Source organism: Mustela lutreola, chromosome 1 (genome assembly GCF_030435805.1).
Source record: "Mustela lutreola isolate mMusLut2 chromosome 1, mMusLut2.pri, whole genome shotgun sequence".
In the NCBI taxonomy this organism is placed as follows: Eukaryota; Metazoa; Chordata; class Mammalia; order Carnivora; family Mustelidae; genus Mustela; species Mustela lutreola.
In genome coordinates, this window is record NC_081290.1 from 61787340 (window position 1) to 61810072 (window position 22733).

Here is a 22733-nt window from a genome sequence, read left to right on the forward strand (position 1 = left end):
TGCGAAGAGTGATAATTTGACTTCTTCTTTGCCGATTTGGATGCCTTTAATTTCCTTTTGTTGTCTGATTGCTGAGGCTAGGACCTCTAGTACGATGTTGAATAGCAGTGGTGATAATGGACATCCCTGCCGTGTTCCTGACCTTAGCGGAAAAGCTTTCAGTTTTTCTCCATTGAGAATGATATTTGCGGTGGGTTTTTCATAGATGGCTTTGATGATATTGAGGTATGTGCCCTCTATCCCTACACTTTGAAGAGTTTTGATCAGGAAGGGATGTTGTACTTTGTCAAATGCTTTTTCAGCATCTATTGAGAGTATCATATGGTTCTTGTTCTTTCTTTTATTGATGTGTTGTATCACATTGACTGATTTGCGGATGTTGAACCAACCTTGCAGCCCTGGAATAAATCCCACTTGTTCGTGGTGAATAATCTTTTTAATGTACTGTTGAATCCTATTGGCTAGTATTTTGTTGAGTATTTTCGCATCTGTGTTCATCAAGGATATCGGTCTATAGCTCTCTTTTTTGGTGGGATCCTTGTCTGGTTTTGGGATCAAGGTGATGCTGGCCTCATAAAATGAGTTTGGAAGTTTTCCTTCCATTTCTATTTTTTGGAACAGTTTCAGGAGAGTAGGAATTAGTTCTTCTTTAAATGTTTGGTAGAATTCCCCCGGGAAGCCGTCTGGCCCTGGGCTTTTGTTTGTTTGGAGATTTTTAATGACTGTTTCAATCTCCTTACTGGTTATGGGTCTGTTCAGGCTTTCTATTTCTTCCTGGTTCAGTTGTGGTAGTTTATATGTTTCTAGGAATGCATCCATTTCTTCCAGATTGTCAAATTTATTGCCGTAGAGTTGCTCATAGTATGTTCTTATAATAGTTTGTATTTCTTTGGTGTTAGTTGTGATCTCTCCTCTTTCATTCATGATTTTATTTATTTGGGTCCTTTCTCTTTTCTTTTTGATAAGTCGGGCCAGGGGTTTATCAATTTTATTAATTCTTTCAAAGAACCAGCTCCTAGTTTCGTTGATTTGTTCTATTGTTTTTTTGGTTTCTATTTCATTGATTTCTGCTCTGATCTTTATGATTTCTCTTCTCCTGCTATGCTTAGGGTTTCTTTCTTGTTCTTTCTCCAGCTCCTTTAGGTGTAGGGTTAGGTTGTGTACCTGAGACCTTTCTTGTTTCTTGAGAAAGGCTTGTACCGCTATATATTTTCCTCTCAGGACTGCCTTTGTTGTGTCCCACAGATTTTGAACCGTTGTATTTTCATTATCATTTGTTTCCATGATTTTTTTCAATTCTTCTTTAATTTCCCGGTTGACCCATTCATTCTTTAGAAGGATACTGTTTAGTCTCCATGTATTTGGGTTCTTTCCAAACTTCCTTTTGTGCTTGAGTTCTAGCTTTAGAGCATTGTGGTCTGAAAATATGCAGGGAATGATCCCAATCTTTTGATACCGGTTGAGTCCTGATTTAGGACCGAGGATGTGATCTATTCTGGAGAATGTTCCATGTGCACTAGAGAAGAATGTGTATTCTGTTGCTTTGGGATGAAATATTCTGAATATATCTGTGATGTCCATCTGGTCCAGTGTGTCGTTTAAGGCCTTTATTTCCTTGCTGATCTTTTGCTTGGATGACCTGTCCATTTCAGTCAGGGGAGTGTTAAAGTCCCCTACTATTATTGTATTATTGTTGATGTGTTTCTTTGATTTTGTTATTAATTGGTTTATATAGTTGGCTGCTCCCACATTGGGGGCATAGATATTTAAAATTGTTAAATCTTCTTGTTGGACAGACCCTTTGAGTATGATATAGTGTCCTTCCTCATCTCTTATTATAGTCTTTGGCTTAAAATCTAATTGATCTGATATAAGGATTGCCACTCCTGCTTTCTTCTGATGTCCATTAGCATGGTAAATTCTTTTCCACCCCCTCACTTTAAATCTGGAGGTGTCTTCGGGCTTAAAATGTGTTTCTTGGAGGCAACATATAGATGGGTTTTGTTTTTTTATCCATTCTGATACCCTGTGTCTTTTGACAGGGGCATTTAGCCCATTCACATTCAGGGTAACTATTGAGAGATATGAATTTAGTGCCATTGTATTGCCTGTAAGGTGACTGTTACTGTATAGGTCTCTGTTCCTTTCTGATCTACCACTTGTAGGCTCTCTCTTTGCTTAGAGGACCCCTTTCAATATTTCCTGTAGAGCTGGTTTGGTATTTGCAAATTCTTTCAGTTGTTGTTTGTCCTGGAAGCTTTTAATCTCTCCTTCTATTTTCAATGATAGCCTAGCTGGATATAGTATTCTTGGCTGCATGTTTTTCTCGTTTAGTGCTCTGAAAATATCATGCCAGCTCTTTCTGGCCTGCCAGGTCTCTGTGGATAAGTCAGCTGCCAATCTAATATTTTTACCATTGTATGTTACAGACTTCTTTTTCCGGGCTGCTTTCAGGATTTTCTCTTTGTCACTGAGACTTGTAAATTTTACTATTAGGTGACGGGGTGTGGGCCTATTCTTATTGATTTTGAGGGGCATTCTCTGAACCTCCTGAATTTTGATGCTCGTTCCCTTTGCCATATTGGGGAAATTCTCCCCAATAATTCTCTCCAGTATACCTTCTGCTCCCCTCTCACTTTCTTCTTCTTCTGGAATCCCAATTATTCTAATGTTGTTTCGTCTTATGGTGTCACTTATCTCTCGAATTCTCCCCTCGTGGTCCAGTAGCTGTTTGTCCCTCTTTTGCTTAGCTTCTTTATTCTCTGTCATTTGGTCTTCTATATCACTAATTCTTTCTTCTGCCTCATTTATCCTAGCAGTTAGAGCCTCCATTTTTGATTGCACCTCATTAATAGCTTTTTTGATTTCACCTTGGTTAGATTTTAGTTCTTTTATTTCTCCAGAAAGGGCTTTTATATCTCTCGAGAGGGTTTCTCTCATATCTTCCATGCCTTTTTCGAGCCCGGCTAGAACCTTGAGAATTGTCATTCTGAACTCTAGATCTGACATATTACCGATGTCTGTATTGATTAGGTCCCTAGCCTTCGGTACTGCCTCTTGTTCTTTTTTTTGTGTTGAATTTTTCCGTCTTGTCATTTTGTCCAGATAAGAGTAAATGAAGGGGCAAGTAAAATACTAAAAGGGTGGCAACAACCCCAGGAAAATATGCTTTAACCAAATTAGAAGAGATCCAAAATCGTGAGTGGGGAGAAAGGGGATAAAAAGAGTTTCAAAAAGGAAGAAAGAAAAAAGAAAAAAAAAAGAAAAGAAAAGAAAATAATATTTTTAAAGAAAGAAAACACCTAAGAAAAATGTAAATATATATATATATATATATATATATATATATATTAGATAAACTAGTAAAAAATCGTTAAAAAAAGAAAAAGGTAACAGTTAAAAAAAAAAATTTTACCCGAAGGCGAGAAAGAAAAAAAAAAAAAAATGAAAAAGAAAAAACTAAATTAACTGCAAGACTAAAAAAAATCACAGGAAAAAAGCCATGAGTTCCGTGCTTGGCTTTCTCTTCCTCTGGAATTCTGCTGCTCTCCTTGGTATTGAAACCGCACTCCTTGGTAGGTGAACTTGGTCTCGGCTGGATTTCTTGTTGATCTTCTGGGGGAGGGGCCTGTTGTAGTGATTCTCAAGTGTCTTTGCCCCAGGCGGAATTACACCGCCCTTAATCCTCTTGGGTTTGCTTTCAGGAGCTTTTGTTCCCTGAGCGCTTTCCGTAGAGTTCCAGAGGACGGGAATACAAATGGCGGCCTCCTGGTCTCCGGCCCGGAGGAGCCGAGAGCCCAGGGCCCCACTCCTCAGTGCGCCCTCAGAGAACAGCGCCCAGTTACTCCCGTCTGCCTGACCACCGGCCGCGCTCCGAGCTCACCGAGCCTGCGACCGGTTCAAGGTAACACAGAGCTGCGAGCTTACTGTCGGCTCTGTCTCTGTAGCCGGCTTTCCCGTTCCAATACCCGCAAGCTCTGCGACACTCAGACACCCCTGATCCTTCTGTGACCCTGCGGGACCTGAGGCCACGCTGACCCCGCGTGGGCTTCGCCCCGGTTTAGCCTCTGGAGCGATGTCCCTCAGCGGAACAGACTTTTAAAAGTCCTGATTTTGTGCGCGGTTGCTCCCCGCTTGCCGGGAGCCGGCCCCTCCCCCCGGGGTCTATCTTCCCGTCGCTTTGGATTCACTTCTCCGCCGGTCCTACCTTTCAGAAAGTGGTTGTTTTTCTGTTTCCAGAATTGCTGTTCTTCTTCTCTTCGATCTGCCGATGGATTTTCAGGTGTTTGCAATCTTTAGATAAGCTATCTAGCTGATCTCCGGCTAGCTGAAGCAGTCTCAGCTTGCTACTTCTCCGCCATCTTCAAGAGCTGTCGAGTAAAAACATTTTAAAAGCTTTGGTACATGCTGTAAAATTTCTTTCCTAAAAAATTGCTTCAATTTACCCTCCCAGAAGCCTTGTACGAGAATGTACACTTCACAGGACTCTCACCAAAACTGGCTAGTGCTTTATTAATCACATTTTTAAAGGGATTTCACTGTCCTTTTTCTTAAATTTGCATCACATTTATTAGAGAGCATGAACATGTTTTTAAATATTTATAGCGCATTTTTCCTTGTGCATTCTTGGTTCACATTTCTATCTGTTTAACTTGAGGGCTTCTGTTAATATTGATAATCAAAGGAAATAACAAATATTACCAGGTAATGTCATTTACCCAGAACACATCCAGGAGAGTTTGGGAGAACAGGATGAGGGATGAAATATTGAACACTTCCGCTTTACACAGGCAGCAACCTAAACTTTAATCATTCATTCAACAAATTCATTCAAGAAATATGTGTTGAGTGCCTGCCACGGATCAGACACAATGATGAGCTCCCACATGCACTGGTGAATAACCAAGGCCTTGTGCTCATGAAATTTACATTCTGGTGGGAGGAGACTGGAAATAAATAAATAAACAAGCAAATAAATAAATAATAGACAATATGCTAAGTTATAAATACTTTTTAAAAATCATTAAAGCAGGGTAAGGGTAGTCAAGGTAGGTCTCCCTGAGTAGAGATGGGAATGAATGAATAAATGGAAGAATGAATGACATTTAATCCTTAAAATACCCTTGCAAGATGAGCATTATAACCCCATTTTAACAGCTCCAACTTTTTTAAAATATTTTACTTATTTATTTGACAGATCGAGAGAGATAGGGGGAAACACAAGCAGGGGGAGCAGTAGGCAGTGGGAGAGGGAGAAGCAGGCTCCCTGCTGAGCAAGGAACCAGATCTTGGGGCTCCATCTCAGGATCTTGGAATCATGACCTGAGCAGAAGATGCTTAACTGACTGAACCATCCAGGCGCCCCAACAGCTCCAACTTTTATGAGCTCTTTGAGCCAGTTACTTACCCTCTCTGAACCTGTATTATCTTAGCTATAAAATCTCATCGTTGTTATGATTATACATACAGAGCATAGTGCTTAGCAGAAAGCAATCGGTCAACAGCAAACCTCTTCTTGAGAACAGGGACCATTTTCGCCCAGCACTTATGTAAGAGGATCTCGGGAGATAACTGGTTAAATGGAGGAAAATGAAAGAACAAAGAAACTCTCAGTCATTTGAACTGAACCTTGAAATATGAGCAGCTGTTTCATAGGAAAAGAAACCCAGGCTCTACTGACTTCTGTCCACATGGAACCCTTTTTCAGCCTGGTCTTCAAAGTTCTCAGGTGAACATTTGCTGCTGTCAGCAATATCTGCACTAGGGCAGCCCCACAGGGGTTGTTGGACAAGGAGGAGGACGCTTCAGGGCACTCATCACAGGCGCATAAAGCATATTCAGGGAACAGTAAGAAATGCAGAGCGACTGGACCAGTGGCTGAAGATACAAGTTCTGGTCTGGTTATTAAAGAATAGAGAATATTCACCTAAAAACTTGAGCTTCCTTTTCCCCCAGAATTCAGTGATTTATTCCCCTTTATATGTAAGTAGGCCTTTGTTAGAAGAATTTTTTTTTTAAAGATTTTATTTATTTGACAGAGAGAGATCACAAGTAGGCAGAGAGGCAGGCAGAGAGAGAGAGAGGAGGAAGCAGGCTCCCTGCTGAGCAGAGAGCCCGACGCGGGACTTGATCCCAGGACCCTGAGATCATGACCTGAGCCAAAGGCAGCGGCTTAACCCACTGAGCCACCCAGGCGCCCCTAGAAGAATTTTTTTAAAGATAATTCTCGTTGGAGTTTTTAAAACAACTATGCCAGAATGTAAGCCTCCATTCTTATTACTTTATACTTTCTTCATAATATCCTTCTAGCTTTCTGTTACAATACAGATTTCTTCCTTTAGCTAGATCACTTTGCAAGTGGAACTATAACCTCAGCATATCAAGTCAAGTGAAATCATGTGAGAAAAAGAATATGGGAGAGTCAGCACAATGTTGGCCGGGGGCAGGGTGGCGAAGTTGAATTATTAATTAAGTAAGGACTTGAGCTCAATTCAGATAAGGAGGGAGTTTTATTCTTATGATCAATACTTGAATAATCACATTTTTATGAGAAGCAAATTCTATTTTTCATTATAGCCTCATTCTCAAGAGTTAATTCTTACTACTTCTATATCCACTGTAACCTCTGTTGAGAGTAAACCATCGATGACAGGGATCTTCAATAATCCTGACGAGAGGCCAGTTCCTACCTAGACTCCTTAGGTTGGCTACAACTGACTTCGACCACTGAGCATCTGCCAATCTTTTCATTTATTGAGCATTTGCTATGTACCAAGCACTGTGCTCAAAAATGGGGATGAAAAATGAGCCAGTGCCCAGAGTCTAATGGAAGTGTAATGTGAAGTGCTAAGATAGAGGTGAGCATGGTTCACAGAAGCTGCATCACTTAGCCCAGCTAGAGGCTTTTGAGAAGACTTCTGGAAGAAACAGTGCAAAGCAGTCTTCGACGCATCATTGTATGGTCATCAGTGGCCCTCATTAGGGACCATTTTGCCCCTAGGGGATAGCTGGCAATGTCCAAAGATAGGCTGGTTGTCAGGACCAGCTGGGGAGTGCTACTGACATCTACTGGTGAAGAACAGGGACATTGCTAAGAGTACTATAATGCTCAGGGCAGCCTCCACAGCAAGGAATTGTCCAGCCCCAACTTTCAATGGTGCTGAGGTTGAGAAATCTGTGTTAAAATGTGCTATAAGGTGTTGTGAGCTCAGACCTCTGTGTCTCTGAGCTCTGAGTCCTTTAGAATCCAAGCTCTTATTCCTTTTTTTCCCTCATATTCCAACATTGATGCAGGCTTATAGTGGGCACGGATAAGTAGTTATCAGACAGAAAATGGAAGGAGCCCCCTTGGGAAGGGCAGAAAATATTCTCAGCCCTGGAATCCTATACTAACACCATCAGAGGGCACTTACTCCTTGGGAAGGTGTAGGGCAAAGAAGTTCTTTTACACAAAAGGACCAAATGGATCCAAATGTCCAAAGGCACCAAATTAATTTGGCTACCAAAGGGGAAAAGTGTGGAAATGCTGAGGAACCCCCATCCCTAAGATCCTAAGCACACAAGGTCCACCTGAGATAGAGACAAGAGAGAAATTCTACTGCTTCTATAATCAGGGTTGTGGTGAGAGGTGAACATAAGCCTTGAGAGACCCCATCTGTAAGGCAGGCTCACAGGGAAAGCTGAAAGTTGAAGGTACAACAGAACACTGAAAAACCCATCCAGCACCCTAACCTCCACAGAGTACACTTAAGGAACTGGAAGTCATGAAGGAGGCCATAGTGACAACAACATCCAAAGGACGTTCAACTCTTATTAGATTAATGGACCAGAAAAGGCCCACACACCTTCCAGGCAAGTACAGTGGCCCCATACTCCACAGAGGAAAAGAACGAGACATTGAACATCATAGGGTAATAAGTAACAGGCTATTCAATTATCCTTCTCCCTCCTGCCATCCATCTTGTCTACCTCAACTTGATGCCAATGGAGAGTAATGTACTTTCAGCGTTCTCTAGAAATAGAGGAGATAGATGACAGAGAGATACAGAGATACAAAGAGACACAGAGACAGAGACATAAAAGTGATTATGTGGGCCCCATTCCTTGATCTACCCTCTGAAAGCTGGAGCTCCAGGAAAGCCAGTGGTGTAAGTTCTAGTCTGAGTCCAAAAGGCCTGAGAACCAAGAGAATCAATGATGTAAATTTCAGTAGAGGGCAGGAGACCAATATTGCAGCTCAACACTCAAGTACAGAGACAAAATTCTTCTTTCCTTTGCCTTTCTTATTCTATTCATCCCCAAAAGATTAATTGATGCCCACCCACACTGGGGAGGGCCATCTGCCTTACTCAGTCTACCGACTCAAATGCCAATCTCATCTGGAAACACCTTCACAGACACACCCAGAAATGTTTAATCAATTATCTGGGAATTCTGTGGCCCTGTCAACTTGACACATAAAATTAACCAACCTAGACCCCACTGCTGACCTAGGCTTAGAGACTTTCAAAAACACTGGGTATCATTATGATATCTTCATTTTCTTCTCCACCCTCTTGCCTAGCAATTGTAGAGCCCCTAATAGTTGACCAGTGCCTTTAATAATATTAATAACGATAGCTAATAACTCTTAAGCTTTGTTGGTGCCATTCCCTGTTTTAGGCACCTTGCATGGTATGTCTCACGTAATCACCCCATCCTCATGATGTATCAGTACTTTTGTTACCATAATTTCACAAATGAGGAAATTGAGGCTCAGAAGATTAAGCAGTGGTGTTGTCGCCACCCCCAGCCCAAAGGAATGAGGGGACAGTTACAGAAAACCAGAAGCACACCACTTTGAGAGGAGGGACACCACCGCATTCTCAAACACAAGCATTTTTATGCCAAATACCATCCAAGGCCACTACAGTGGTCGTTGGCACGGTGGTTCACACATTTAGGTTTTTTTACATTTGTTAACTGACTGCCAACTATATACATATGGTGATTCTCTAAGAATGATGCATCGAGGGACTTATGTCCTGACCCTGGGGAGTAACCCTACAGAGTGGCAACACATTTGATGGTATCATAGTAACAACTGAAGAGATAATGGTGCCATGTTGTCTTCCACAGGTGGGCAAACCCGTTTCCAAGGATTCCAGAAGCCAACATGTTAAAGGTAAAGTCAAATCACAAAGTTTGAAACATAAGGATATGTCTTTGCTTCCAAGAAATCTGTTGGTGGTCACAGGTTATCTTTGTTGGTGGTCACAGGTTATCTTAATCAAGATGATTTATTGGACTGTCCTTCATGAAATAACTACTTTTGGAAAGGCTCTTACAAATCTTATGCCTTTTTACCACCTTACCTTATTGATGAAGAAATTGATAGTGAAAATTCATATTCCATGGCTATGCAATTTCAGAAAGGAATTGCTTTGAAACATATGGGTTGCATTAAATATATAACTAAGTTATTTCTCCAAGCATATCCCCAGTAAAATCACAAGATAGAAATCTAATTTTAAAACGTTGATTAATTCATATGAAAACAGATTTTGAAAGCTTTAGGCAAAGCAACTCAATTTGGAGATGAAGATACAGGTAGGAAGCTGAAAGGAAATAATCAATTTCAGTAGTGCTGGAAGCACACATGGAGGACAGCCAAAGAAATTTAATTGGATCATACACATTATAGCTCCTCTCATCATCTCCCCCATGCTCCATCTTCTCTCACAATGTCCAAATGGAAAAGATGGCAATGATTTACACTTCCCAGTACTTGAAACATATCAAATTTATCCTTTATGGGTTCAATGCTATCTTCTATAACCTATTATTAACATCGTATTTTCTTTCATGGGAAGGTGTAACAGCTAGGATCCTAATAGGAGACAGATGGCAAACACAAATTAGGATGACTTAAGGAAACTTATTTACAAAGGAACAATTTACTGAGCTGTGTGGGGTATATGGCTGATGTGGGAACTGGGGCTAACAGCAGTGGCACTGTCGCCACCCCCAGCCCAAAGGAATGAGGGGACAGTTACAGAAAACCAGATGCACACCACCTTGATAGGAGGGACACCACCAGCCCCACTGAGCCTCATGGAGGGGAAGCCAAAGGAACACATGCCCACCAACTTTCCTCTCTAACCTGCCTCTGAATTCCTACAAGGACTTTGCAATGACCCAACCAGAAACCAGACGGCAGGGCGGTCAATATGTGGTCCATGATGGTTGGTCCTCAGGGGTGGAGAGTGGAGTGGAGCAGAGGCAGATGGAGATGGTAGAGGATGCAGGAGAATCCAGGGGCACAGAGGAGATCCTCACAACAGGAAGCATGGTGGAAGGAGCAACCAGAGTAGCCAAAACATAGGCGCTTCCCCTTTCCTGGCTGTGTGACCTTAAGTGAGTCACCTAACCTTTCTGGGTCTTACTTTCCTCCTCTTTGAAGTGTGAAATGGGCAGGGTTTTTATGATTACTCAATTCAGGAGCATTCACCGAGGCAGGAAATTATAGCTATTCTCAGACCTTCCTCCTCCCCCATCTGTCTTCCTCCCATACCACCCTTAAACCTCCCTCAAAATAGGAGCTTCCAAATCGGTGCCTCTTTAGTCCTTAAAATGTCAGTACCTTCAATGTATACAGTACTTGATTCAGAGCTCTTCCCCATGAACTCATGTATTTTATGAGAACTCACATAACTCAACGTGAATTATGTAGACAAAGTATTTTCAGACCTCTTGACAGAGAAAGGGACCTAAAACACAGAGCGATCCCAGATGAGAGCATAATCATTTGATACACGAATGTTCCACATCATCCTAGAAACTTCACAGACACGTGTTGAGAAATGAGTCCTGGAGAGAGAGAAGACAAAATGGACCTCACAATTCCTTCCTTTTTTATAGTTCACCATAGACATCCAACTTCACTTCTTTGATTGAAGAAGCTTCTTTGGCCATTATTCTACATTATCTACAAGTCTGTTGGTCTATTAAGATGTTTCTAATCCCCATTCCAATATGTATGTTGGAGAAGCACTTCCCTCCAAGCTGTCCTCAGGCACAAGCTGTGTGTCTACAACTCAACCCAATCCTGATACTATCCACTCAGAGGTAGCATCAGATTACACAAGCTGAGGGCTCAGTCCACAAGCCTGTCCCCACTTCAGATGCCAGTCACAAGTCCAGATTGTCACTGGATTGGAGGTCCCAGTGACACCCCTTTCTTAGGTTCCACTAATTTTCTAGAGAGGTCACAGAACTCAAAGCAACCTATTACTCATTAGATTACAGTTTATTATGAAAGGATGTAAGTCAGGAAGAGCCAAACAGAAGAAATGCACAGGATAAGGTATGTGGGAAAGGGTGTGGCACTCCCATACTTCCTTTATCTCCAACCCAAAAGCTCTATGAACCCCAACCTTTCCGGTTTTTATGGTGACTTCATTACTTTGGCATAATTGGTTAAATCACTGAGCATTGGCAAATGAATTCAGTCTCAAGCTTCTCTTCCCTCCCTGGGATAAGTGTGGGAGGTAGAGAAAGTTCCAATTCTCTAGTCATATGGTGGGCTCTCCCCATCCTCCCAAAACCATTCTCAGATGCAGTCCAAAAGTCACCTCTTTAACATAAGAAGACACCTTTATGGTTTTCATCACTTAGGAAAATCCAAGTGATTTATGAGCTCTGTGCCAGCATCCTAGAGATGAGGATCAAATATATATTTCTTATTATAAATCACAGTATCACAACTATCCATGCATATATTTATCTATGCTTTACCTGAACTCACAAAGCTCCTGGGGTGGTTAACAAAAACTTACATAGTAAAATGGAAGAAAATAAAAATAAAATCCTAGAGTGAAGCTAGGTAGACTATAACATGAAGACAAAGATAAAATTCAGGACCCTCAGGTACACATCCCTACACTCTATTAAATTTAAACTACTGGCTCGCCTCCTCAGCTTTCTGGTAGCCTAAGCAAACAGGAGGTCATGCTTCTTAATGTGATATTAATTGCCCGTAGTGGAAAAGCAAACTAATTTCTAAGAAAGCATAACAAGGACATTTCTTTCAGAGTTATGTCAGTGCTGTCAATCTTGCAGTGAAGGTAGGCTGGTGTACAGGGACCATGGCTGCAAGTACATGACTGTTTTTGAAAAGGAGCCCCCCACTAGACTGCATACAGGATATCAGTGAAAGCAGAGTTCCCAGAACTGAGGCTTGTAGGGAGTAAGGGGAGGTTGCCTGAGAAACTTCTGCAGTAAGAGTTACTCTCTTTACCTCCTCTCTTCCCACATTTCCCTAATTGATGGTTCTCCATCACCCCTCAGAGCGCTAAGGAACCGCAGAGAGAAGGAAGCTCAAAGGAGTGAAATTAATATGAATACCCCCATTTTTAGGACCAGGCATCTTGCTGGAGAATGCTTGAATGATTTATGTGTTTATTACAAAATTCTGTATTTTTGATGGAAACACATTCTCAGATAATTTATTCATTCTCACAAAATGTCATGGAAAAAAACATATCGGGTAGTTCAGCAATGACAGAATTTTATGGTGATGTTTTTCATCAAGTTGAGCAGTTATAGATTTATGTTAATGTACACTTCATGTCATTTTTCTTGCGATCGTATTCTGACATTATCTGGAAACTGTCAGATTTCAAGATCTTATCTTCCCTGAAACTTGGCTTTTTTTTAATTCTAAGAATGGGTGAAAGTTTATTTGGGGGCAAAGTATTTATATAAATAGTAGTACAGCTTGTTTGTGATGAGCCATTAGCACTCACCACAAATCCAAAAAAACTGTCCTCTTTTCAGAGAAGGATAGCTGTAATGTTCAAATATAGGGCAGCTTAGCTGCTTAATGCTGAGAATAAAGGACGTTAAGACGAATTTCTCTTGGCCTCAGATGTGAACCAAGCACAGACTGTGAACCAATTTTCTCTGAGGTGACAAGCATACCATATGCAAGAATGAATTTATAACGAAATACAATATACTATCCAAGAAAAGAAAGAGAATTATGCACAGGTGACTGAACATGTACATCCAGAAACATGAGCTTGGTTGAAAAGAAGCAAAATAGAATTCCACATAATACCATCAAAAGACCTTTCTTCTCGTTTGCTTTTAGAGGAATTTGGATGCCAACAAAATTAGAATCAGAGATGAGTTTGAGTTAATCTGGTTTAACTCCCTCATTTTATGCAAGGAAATCTAGCAAGAGAAGTGGCTAGCTCAAGGTCACAGAGACCAGAGCCTAGACCAGAACCCAGGGTTTTGTCAACGATGGCAATGTTTCTAGAGTTTTGCTGTATTTGCTAGTACCTAAAATCCATTCCGCAAACTCCCCCTCCTGCTCCCTGTTATCCCACGCATCCAAACGCTGCAAGGTTTCGCGCTGGACATGAATTGATGGACGATACTGCCCCCTAGTGCCAGATTATGGCAACAAAAAAGGTCGCAAAAATTATAGACTCCAGCGTTCTTTGAATTATATCTTAAACAAAAATAACAAGCCTTGGGTCACAGAGGTTATCAGAAATAAATTTAAGATTATTATCCTATAATTTTAGATTTAAATTTATTTCAGACACAACAAAATCTCAGATATAGCTTAAAAGCAACAGAAGCAGGGATGCCTGAGTGGCTCAGTTGGTTAAGCAGCTTACTTTGGCTCAGGTCGTGATCCCAGGATCCTGGGATCCAGTGCCGCATTGTGCTCCTTGCTCAGTGGGGAGCCTGCTTCTCCCTCTGCCTCTGCCTGCTTGTTTTCTCTGTCTCTGACAAATAAATAAATCTTAAAAAAAAAAAAAAATCTTTCAAAAGCAACAGAGGCATTGATACAAGATTCAGTTCAAAGTTGATGTCATAAATTTATTATAACTGGTATTAATTTTATAAAAATCCCTCAGTAACAGGACTACAGGAAAGCATTTGCCTCTCCATCACAGACACAGGAAAGAATAAGGCTCAGAGAAAAGGAAGGACATCTGATAACTGCTCGTTTTAACACATACAGTTTTCTGAAAGAGAAATGTAAAGTAGCCACAAATAAAGGAATTAAAAACAAGGGAGTTAGCACACTGTGTGATAACTGCTAGGGTAACAGGGCACTTTGTTTAAAATTACTTGTTCCAGGAATTGAATAACATAAGACCTTAGACCATGAAGAGCCCGCACTCTGGTCCAGGCAACTCTAAGTATTCTGGGAACTCAACAGAGTGCATACTTAATTCTGCCTGGGGGAAGAACTGTGTCTCTCAGGAAGGTTTCACAGAGCAAGGGGCATTGGTCTGAGGTGGGAGACAATGACCTCCCGGGAAGTTAAACATGGTTTCTGATGCTTAGAAGTAGCTAGAATATGGTTGCATGAATGTGAGACCTGGGGACACGGAGCCCGGGGTTCACATCCCAGCACTACTGCTTTCCAAATAAGAAAACTCCAAGGATCTTAACCTCTCCACATTAGTCTCCACATCTCTAAAGTGGGGGAGATACCAGCTACATCATACAATATAAGTCTTTTTAAAGGTAAGGACAAGTGAAAACCTATAGCACCATCACTGACTCACGGTGGACCCTCCACAGAAGCCTGCTGAACTGACCAGATTCACAGGGTTCTGGGCTCCCTCTGACCCTTGCCTTTCTCCCTGACTCTCTTTCTAAGACTCTAAGAGAGTCTTCCTGAGGCTCTAAGCTAAAACCATTCATGCTCTATCCAGTCTGGTGTTCAGGGTACAAAATAAATCTTGTAGATGAATATGAAAAACGAGTTAGCCTCCTCAATCACAAGGATCAACAATTATTCAACATTGTTTTCCCTATAGCAAACACATAGCATTGTGCTACTTATAGCACAACACAGAGCATGTGCTACACATTGCTTATTTATTTAATTAATATTTATTCAATTAAGTCTAAAATTTAGCCCATTTTAATAGTGTATTCAATAAGCATTGCCAGATGTCACCAGACCACCTAGTGATGAACCCGGGACCCCCTAGTGGGGGTCATGCACCTGCACTAGGTGGGGGCCGTGGAGGAGCAAGTCAAGAGGCCCGCATTGCTTGCTTCTGGTCCCATTTCTTTCTCTGCCTCTAAATCTAGGCAAATGATATTCCCTCACTGGGCCTTAATATCTGCAGAAAGACAGCAGAACACAACGGTCTCTAGCATTTTGTGAATCTCTGGGTATTGTTCAGACACACAAACCCAACCACCCCACTGGCCATGTCAGCCCTGAAGTCTTAATCCTTCACGTGCCCTGCCTGCCCTCTCACCCTCATTCCCTGAAACACCAGGTCAAGGAAGAAGAGCTTCCCCAGGCTTGTTTGAGGTAGGAGCTTCTGCACTACATCCATCACTAAACCCAACACACAGCTGTCAATTACATGGTCAAGTGTGTGTTGATGTACACGCTCCTGCCACTGTACTGTCTCACCTGACTTGAGCAGTTGCTTAAGAGGGTGTGTCCCTCTCAAATTCATGGCTTTGCCTAACTTCCTCTCTCCCTGCCCCACCCAAAGAATGGTGTCAGCAATTTATTGTTGGAATTAATTTCTGAATGCTTCAACAGACTTGGAGACATTCCTCAAACAGGCCTTGTCAAATCTACATTACCCACGTGGATCATAAGTTGCTTCATTAGGCTCTTCCATAATTAATCATCAGGACATGCAGTCTTAAAGGTCCCTGTCCATATATCCTAAAACCATTAGACATGATAAATACTATAACTCAGCCCAGATTTTATCCATTTTTGTCCAAAGTTTTATTTCTCTAATTACGGAACATTACACTGATGGTCTATTTCCGAAGTAATGATCTTCATGATCATATTTCATAGATAAAGGGTATGGCATATATTGAACACAAATCGAATGGCAGCTAAGTGAAAAACAAGTATTATTTTATTTAATTCTAACCACATCCAAGGAACTATGCCTCATAATCTGCATTCTACAGACACAGAAACCAAAGCCCAGAGTGTTTCCCTAATTTTCCCACGGTCACTCAGTAAGTGACAGAGGAGGGATTAGAATCCCATGTGAATGATTTCAAAGACCCCATTTGTTGCCATTCTGTTGTTCATTGTCCCTTCTATCAAGAAACACATTCTTGGATCCCACATATCCCGCTGGACCCCTGAGAGGACAAACAATCTGTGTTAAGTCACTCAGCTCACTAGTGGTAGCCACCAGCACCAAATCACAAGCCGTGGTAAATGTCTGGAAACAGATCTCTGGGGGAAAAAAGTATGAGAACAGACACTATCCTACTTCCAGACGTACTGCAAAGGTCCGGTAATCAGGACAGTGCAATATTGGTGAAGCAGCAGACAAATGCATCAGTAGAGCAGAATGGAGAGCCCAGATATAGACCCACATATAGTCATCTTATATCTGATAAGGCAGCAGAGGCAATCCAATGGAACAAAGATTGTCTTTCCAACAAATATTGCTGGAACAACAGGACATCCTCTTAAAAGAAAGAAAGAAAGAGAAAGAAAGAAACCTAAACACAGACCTTACACCCTTTACAAAAACTTACTCAAAATAATCAGAGACCTAAATTAAAAATCAAAACTATAAAGCTCCTAGAAGATAACACAGGAGAAAACCTTGATGACCTTGGGTGTGGTGATGTCTTTCCAAACCAACACCAAAGGCACAATCCATGAAAGAAATCATTGATGTGTTGCACTTCCTGAAAATTACAAAGTTCTGCTCTGGGAAAGACAATGTGAGCAGAATAAGAAGACAAGTCACGTTACCTGTAGAGAATATCTGCCAAAGACACATCTGATAAAGGACTGTTGTCCAAAATAGGCAGAGCGCACGTAAAACCCAACAATTAAAAAACCAACAGTCCAATTAAAAAGTGGGCCAAAGACCTCAATAGACACATCACCAAAGTAGATATACAGATGGCAAATACGCGTATGGAAAGATGTTCCACATCACACATCATCAGGGGAGTACAGGTTAAAACAATAATGAGATGCCACTACACACCTTGAAGAATGGCCAAAATCCAGAACAGTGACAACACCAAATGCTGGCAAAGATGTGGAGCAACAGGAACTCTCATGCACTGCCGGTGGGAACGCAAAACAGCACAGCCACTTGGAAGACAGTTTGGCAGTCTCAGATACAACGAAAGTGTGCGTGAAATAATTTATTTTTTGATAATGGCTGTGTTTAACAGCCACATTGCAAAATTCCTAAAGCTCAACAGCAAGCTTCGTACGCTGGACCAGCTGCTCCAACTTACAGCCACAAGTGGGTCTTGTGATACTTTCTTCTCCGGGATGCTTTGCTTTAACATCCCAGGAAGGTTGACAATTTCTTCGTGATTTCTCCCTAATAAGTCGTGGAGGTAACAGTCCAACCCTAACCATCAGATTCTACAGCCATGCTGTGCTCCCCTCACCACAGGACCTCTGAAGCAGCAATAAATTTTGCAGCGGAAGTGAAATCAATCTTGGTGCAGAACGAAGAGCAAATGAGGACACTGTGTGGGCAGATGGTGCTAATTACACAGATGGCCACCAGATGGCGAGCATGCCAGCCTCCTCCAAACCCACTTGATTGAATTTCAAGAAGGGAAGGACCCCAGAGAACAAACGTTTGGGTCTTCTTATGTGACAGAGAGGGAACTTCTCCTAGCATTTGAGAATATTTGTGTGTACTTCACAAGGAGAGTAGATTGTCATTCCCCTTCTAGTTTTCCATCAGAAAATAATGCTAATAACCGGGTGTGCATTACAAGCCATGTACTTGAAGGGTAGTCATCCATGTATTCCACCCACAAATTCCAGTGAAGTGTGAGTAACCATTTCTCACTCTTCCAGATGAGAAAACAGACGTTCCGTCAACCCGTTTGCTTATTTCATAAATATTTATTGAGCACCTGCTATGATCCTGCCCATAGTAAGTAGCAAAATCAAGATTCAAACTCCGGAAATGTTGCTCTGTATCTCATCTTCTTCCATTATCCCAAACATTAGTACTTTATTAAACAACCGCCCCCCCAAAACAAAGCTGATTGGATTTTACAAATTAGCACAGCATGACATGCTACTTTGCCTATTTGATCTGGTTTTCTCGCTTGTAGGATTCTTAAAATTCACTCTTACTCACTAGTTTGTAGGATTTCAGTTACCTGAACAACAAACAAGTGAAGCTCGACAGCAAAAATGACTACTAATAGACATATTTGATATAGCTGAAATCTCCGCTACTGTTGACAATGATGCCAGATACAAAATTTTTTAAGTAGAGGGGGAGGTAACAGATGCCAGAGAAAATGTCATTTTATAATGAAGACACAGAATGTGTAAACAGTGTATCCAAAAGATACACCATGTTTAAGACAAAGCTCTTATCACAGCCTACAAGATGGCAGGCGATCTGGGCACTCCCCTACCTCTGCAACCACTACTCAAGCAGTACCTCCCTCTTGTTCATCTCACCTCAGGGCCTTTGCACTTGCTCTTCCCTCTGTCAGGAAACTCCTGTCCACACAGTCATATGATGGGCTCCCTCATGTTCCCTGGGACTCCGTTCTCATCACCTAAACAGAGAGGCTTTCTGGGATCTGCCTAAAAAATAGTGCCCCTGTTCCCCATCTCTCTTGTGTGACAGATGAAGAACTCTTCATGCGCCTGCTCTCCCTATGGCCTGGCTTTCTCCCTCACTCTGTCTCACTATTCTTTGGAGCACTTGTCATCACCTGTCCTTGTCATCATACACTTTTATTTGTTTTCTATGTCCTGCCACTGAAATGTAAGTTACCTGGGAACAGCAACTTTTGTTTGGGTATTATATTGCCCAGCACCCGCACCAATAAATATATTACAAATGAATCCATGTGTGACATACACTACATGCTCAATAATAAATCCATGAATAAAAGGAGGATAGATGTCTTTTCCTGAGTTCAGTCACGGAAGCAATGGGATAGATATCTCTGAAACGATAAATGAAATGTTCCTACTGAATCCCAGATACTCAGTCTCTTTATTGAATTTCTTTCCAGTAGATTGAATTGATCCCCCATAGATACAGTGGTAGCTAAGAAGAGAGGCCTCTTAGAAAGCCGACATCTAGCTTCACAGGGAAAGTCACCAGTGTAAGCAGTGACACAGTCCGTCGGGGAGCTGTGAGGGTGAGCCCAACGCACAACAAAGTGAGCCGAAGTTAATCTTAGGTCTTCTGACGTGGTGCCTTAGGAAGGCATCATGTGGTCTAAGCTTTTTGGAAATACCATGGAAATAGCCAAAGATCTCCCATTAACTAGATTGCTGCTGCTGTTGTTGAAAGCCATCCCAGATCCTATTTTGTTTTTACAGTGCCAAGAACGTCTACAATTCCTGTTTGCCATCAGTGTTTGAATGTATGCAGAGAAATCCAGTCTATCTATTTAAAAAGTGTTTTCCAAAAACAAAAGATGGAGAATGATAATTTTGCTCACTCAAGTAATTATTTTAGACCCGGAAGAGCCCTTGAAATCATCCAAACAAGTGTTTGTTGTGTTGTGTTGTTCTGGGCCGGCTGGAATTTTCCCCAAAAGAAATCTGGAAGCAGATGGAATGAAGCCTCCTGTGACAAGGGACAACGAGACAGACACAAGTCCTCTAGCCCTCCTGCTCCTTACGAGCCCCCAGGGGAGCGCAGGGCGCCTGTCAGAGCATGGTTAAAAACCACTGAGTCAGTGTGGTCTCGTTGCTCCACACACAAGGAAATGAAGCTCATGGAGGCCAGTAATCAGCCCAGGGTGAACTCACCTCTGACAGGAGCCATATTTTCCCATTGGCTCCTCCCACAGCCATATAAAACACCATTTAAGACACCACATCCACTCTTACGGATCAGTGACCTTTGCTTTCTCAACTTTGCTTTCTTTGCTTTTTCTGACCCCCCAGACTAACTTAAATCTTCCATGTGTCCCTTTAATACCACGGCCTTCTTTCTGAAATTCTCAGAGATTTAATAGTGTTTTCAGTCTGCACTCTTTAGGTACAAGCCCTATGGCAACAAGGACAGTGTCTCACCCTCCTCACTGCGTCCCCAGATCCCAGACCTTGGCCTAAAAACCGAACAAACATCAGCACCTTGAGGGGAAGGCTGTGCTGTCTTTGTATCCAGCTACCTAATCCCATGCTTAGCTCAGAGTAGAAGCCCATTAACTGTCTTTGAGTTGAATCCAACTGTGGAAATAAAACTACCTGAGATTCAAGAAATGCCTGACTTTCATTCAGGCTTTTCTAGGGTTGGGTGGTCGTAAGCAATTGTCCTACCTAGTTTGTCCTTACTTTGGTCTAAAATAAAAGTTGGATTTGGGAGTCTTAGAAAAGCCTTCCATCTGGAAAATTCTGTGATGCTATTTTCCTTTGCTCAGAAATGTCCAGTGAAGCGTGTTTGGCACAAATGTGAAGCAATGATATAACAGTAGAGATATATAAAGATTTTAATTCTAATCACGAATTAGTAGTCAAGGGCTGCACCTTGAGAGCCGTACAGCATGCACTAAAGTCTTCTTTCTACCATTTTCCAGGTGACTGGAGGGTAACTTCCCCATACCTCAGTTGTCAGTTCCAGAACAAAGGCCAGGATCAAATGAAAGCACTTAACTAGAATCATTAGGTCCTGGGTACCTAATAAGATCTCCACAAAACTTACTTGACATTATCATCAAGATTATTCAAATGGAAATGATTTCCATTCAAACATATGCAAAACTAGCTTGATGACATTTTCCATACACTCACTGCTCTCCCTCTTATGTTTCAGGAGACAGACCCACAAAGGGAAACAAGGTAAGAGAAATCATTAAAATGTGTTTGTCACCCACTCTTTGTTTTAGAGGGATGTGGACAATGTAAAGACTTAGCACTTGAAAAATGCATCCCAGATGTTTGGTTGGATTTGTCATTTCTATTTGTAAACCCCCAAATTGTTAACCATTATTTCTGCTCAGAGAACAATAAATTTAATTTCTGATTCTCTTTCCTTCTGCAGACTCCTTTACCACCTCCTCGGTAAGACACCTAAAATAGAAATTGTACTTTGCTACACACTTAACTGATTAGTTCCAGAATTTGAAAAGCTCCAGAATTTAAAAAAAGAAAAACACAAACCGTTGATGTGGAGAAACTAAGATAAGCTGACCAGTGAACAAGGTCGAACAAGCCAGCCACTCGACGTACCTTCACTCATCAGTCCGTAATGTGTGCCCTGCATCCTTCCCATCCTCTCCCATTTCTTCCCTCCATTTAGCACAGAAACCCCCAGACATCGCCAGCCCTATGAATTGCCTTCAGTATTTCTGGCAAGGGATAAGCCTATATTTATATTTAGATTTTTCTATCTAGTATATATAGAAATACTACTGTTATTCTATTATACATATGCATGAAGGCAAGAGTCACAGCCTTGACTTCACAGGCTCCTGGTGAGTCGGTCACTGCTGTCCCACTCGGGGCCCCGAGAGGACCTCTGTCACAGAGTGAAATACCCTTGCTGGTCACCTCTCATGGTTTCTCTCTCTGCCACCCTGAAGGGAAGTGTCTTGAGCATGGACTATGTCTTTGCTCTCTGCATCCCCAGCCTCCACCAATAGTGCCCGAGAGTCTTTATAAATGACGGAATGTCAAAATAAAAGGGTGTGTGAGACATTCACTGACTCTCAAACATGTTCCTAATTCGGGGGAGGGGGGCACTTAAAGAGCTCGTGTCTTTCTCAGTCTCAGACAGGTGGCATATTGGGAACTCTATGATGCCCTGAAAAAAATGGCATCACCCCTTCTGGAAAAGAGAACGAGACCAAAGAGCATGTTGCAGGAAGGGAGCTCTAAGCTCATTAGGAGAATGACTACCGTACTCTGATCATTGCGGCTACCTAAAAAGGATCAGATTGCTCTGTCAAGCAGCCAGTACCCCAAAATGGACTCCCCACCCAAAGCTGGGTTCACGGAGGGTAGGGTTGGCTGAGCAGACTCCTGCCCAGCAAACCTTCTCAGACTCCCCCTGCAACTCTTCCCACAGGCCACTTGCCACTCTTCCAAAGAAGTACCAGCCCTTGCCCCCACAGCCGGAATGCAGCTGGTCGTCCCTCCCTCAGGGGCTCAGCCTCCCCAATGTCCAGAAAGGACCCAGGTGACAGGTTTGGTGTTGTTGCTGGTGAAATGTCCAGGGAGGCCGGTGGGCTCTGGAGGGTGAGCAGGACTTGGAAAAACAGGCTCCCTCCTGTGTTGGGAGGAGCCAATGATGCCTGGAGGGAAAATACTCTTATAAAACTGCTCTTTGATTCTTTAACAGAAAGTATACCTTCTTGGGGCACCTGGGTGACTCAATTGGTTGGGAATCTGCTTTCAGTTTAGGTCATGATCTCAGGGTCCTGGGATGGAGTCCAGCATCAGGCTCCCTGCTCAGTGGAGAGTCTGCCTCTCCCTCTTCTTCTACCTGCTGCGCCCCCTGCTTGTGCATGCACTTGCGCTCGCTCTCTCTCTCTCGCTCTCTCTCTCTCGTTCTCTCTCTCTCTTTGTCAAATACATACTCATTAAAGAAAGAAAGATAACACATCTTCTTTGTAATAAAATGAGTTATTGAAACAAAGGCTCGCTTGAGACCTGAATTGTTACTGAAGAAGATGTTAAGTGCCAGAAAGGAATCAGGACTTGTTATGTAAAAACTGAAAGGGGATTCAGGCTATGTGCAGACCAGTACTGC

At 42.1% G+C, this 22733-nt stretch overlaps 1 protein-coding gene and 1 long non-coding RNA gene across 4 annotated transcripts in view; one reads left to right on the plus strand and one right to left on the minus strand.

Moving 5' to 3' along the window:
* The window catches only part of CLNK (cytokine dependent hematopoietic cell linker), a 174382-nt gene that overhangs the window by 110600 nt on the left and 41049 nt on the right, over positions 1 to 22733 (plus strand). The window contains exons 8-11 of the mRNA XM_059165328.1: positions 9118 to 9163; positions 20796 to 20821; positions 21024 to 21043; positions 22050 to 22160. Of these exons, the coding sequence (XP_059021311.1) occupies positions 9118 to 9163; positions 20796 to 20821; positions 21024 to 21043; positions 22050 to 22160 (203 nt within the window). The remainder of the gene's footprint in view (positions 1 to 9117; positions 9164 to 20795; positions 20822 to 21023; positions 21044 to 22049; positions 22161 to 22733) is intronic.
* LOC131826129 (uncharacterized) overlaps positions 1 to 22733 on the minus strand; it is a 125376-nt gene that overhangs the window by 44777 nt on the left and 57866 nt on the right. The window lies entirely within an intron of this gene.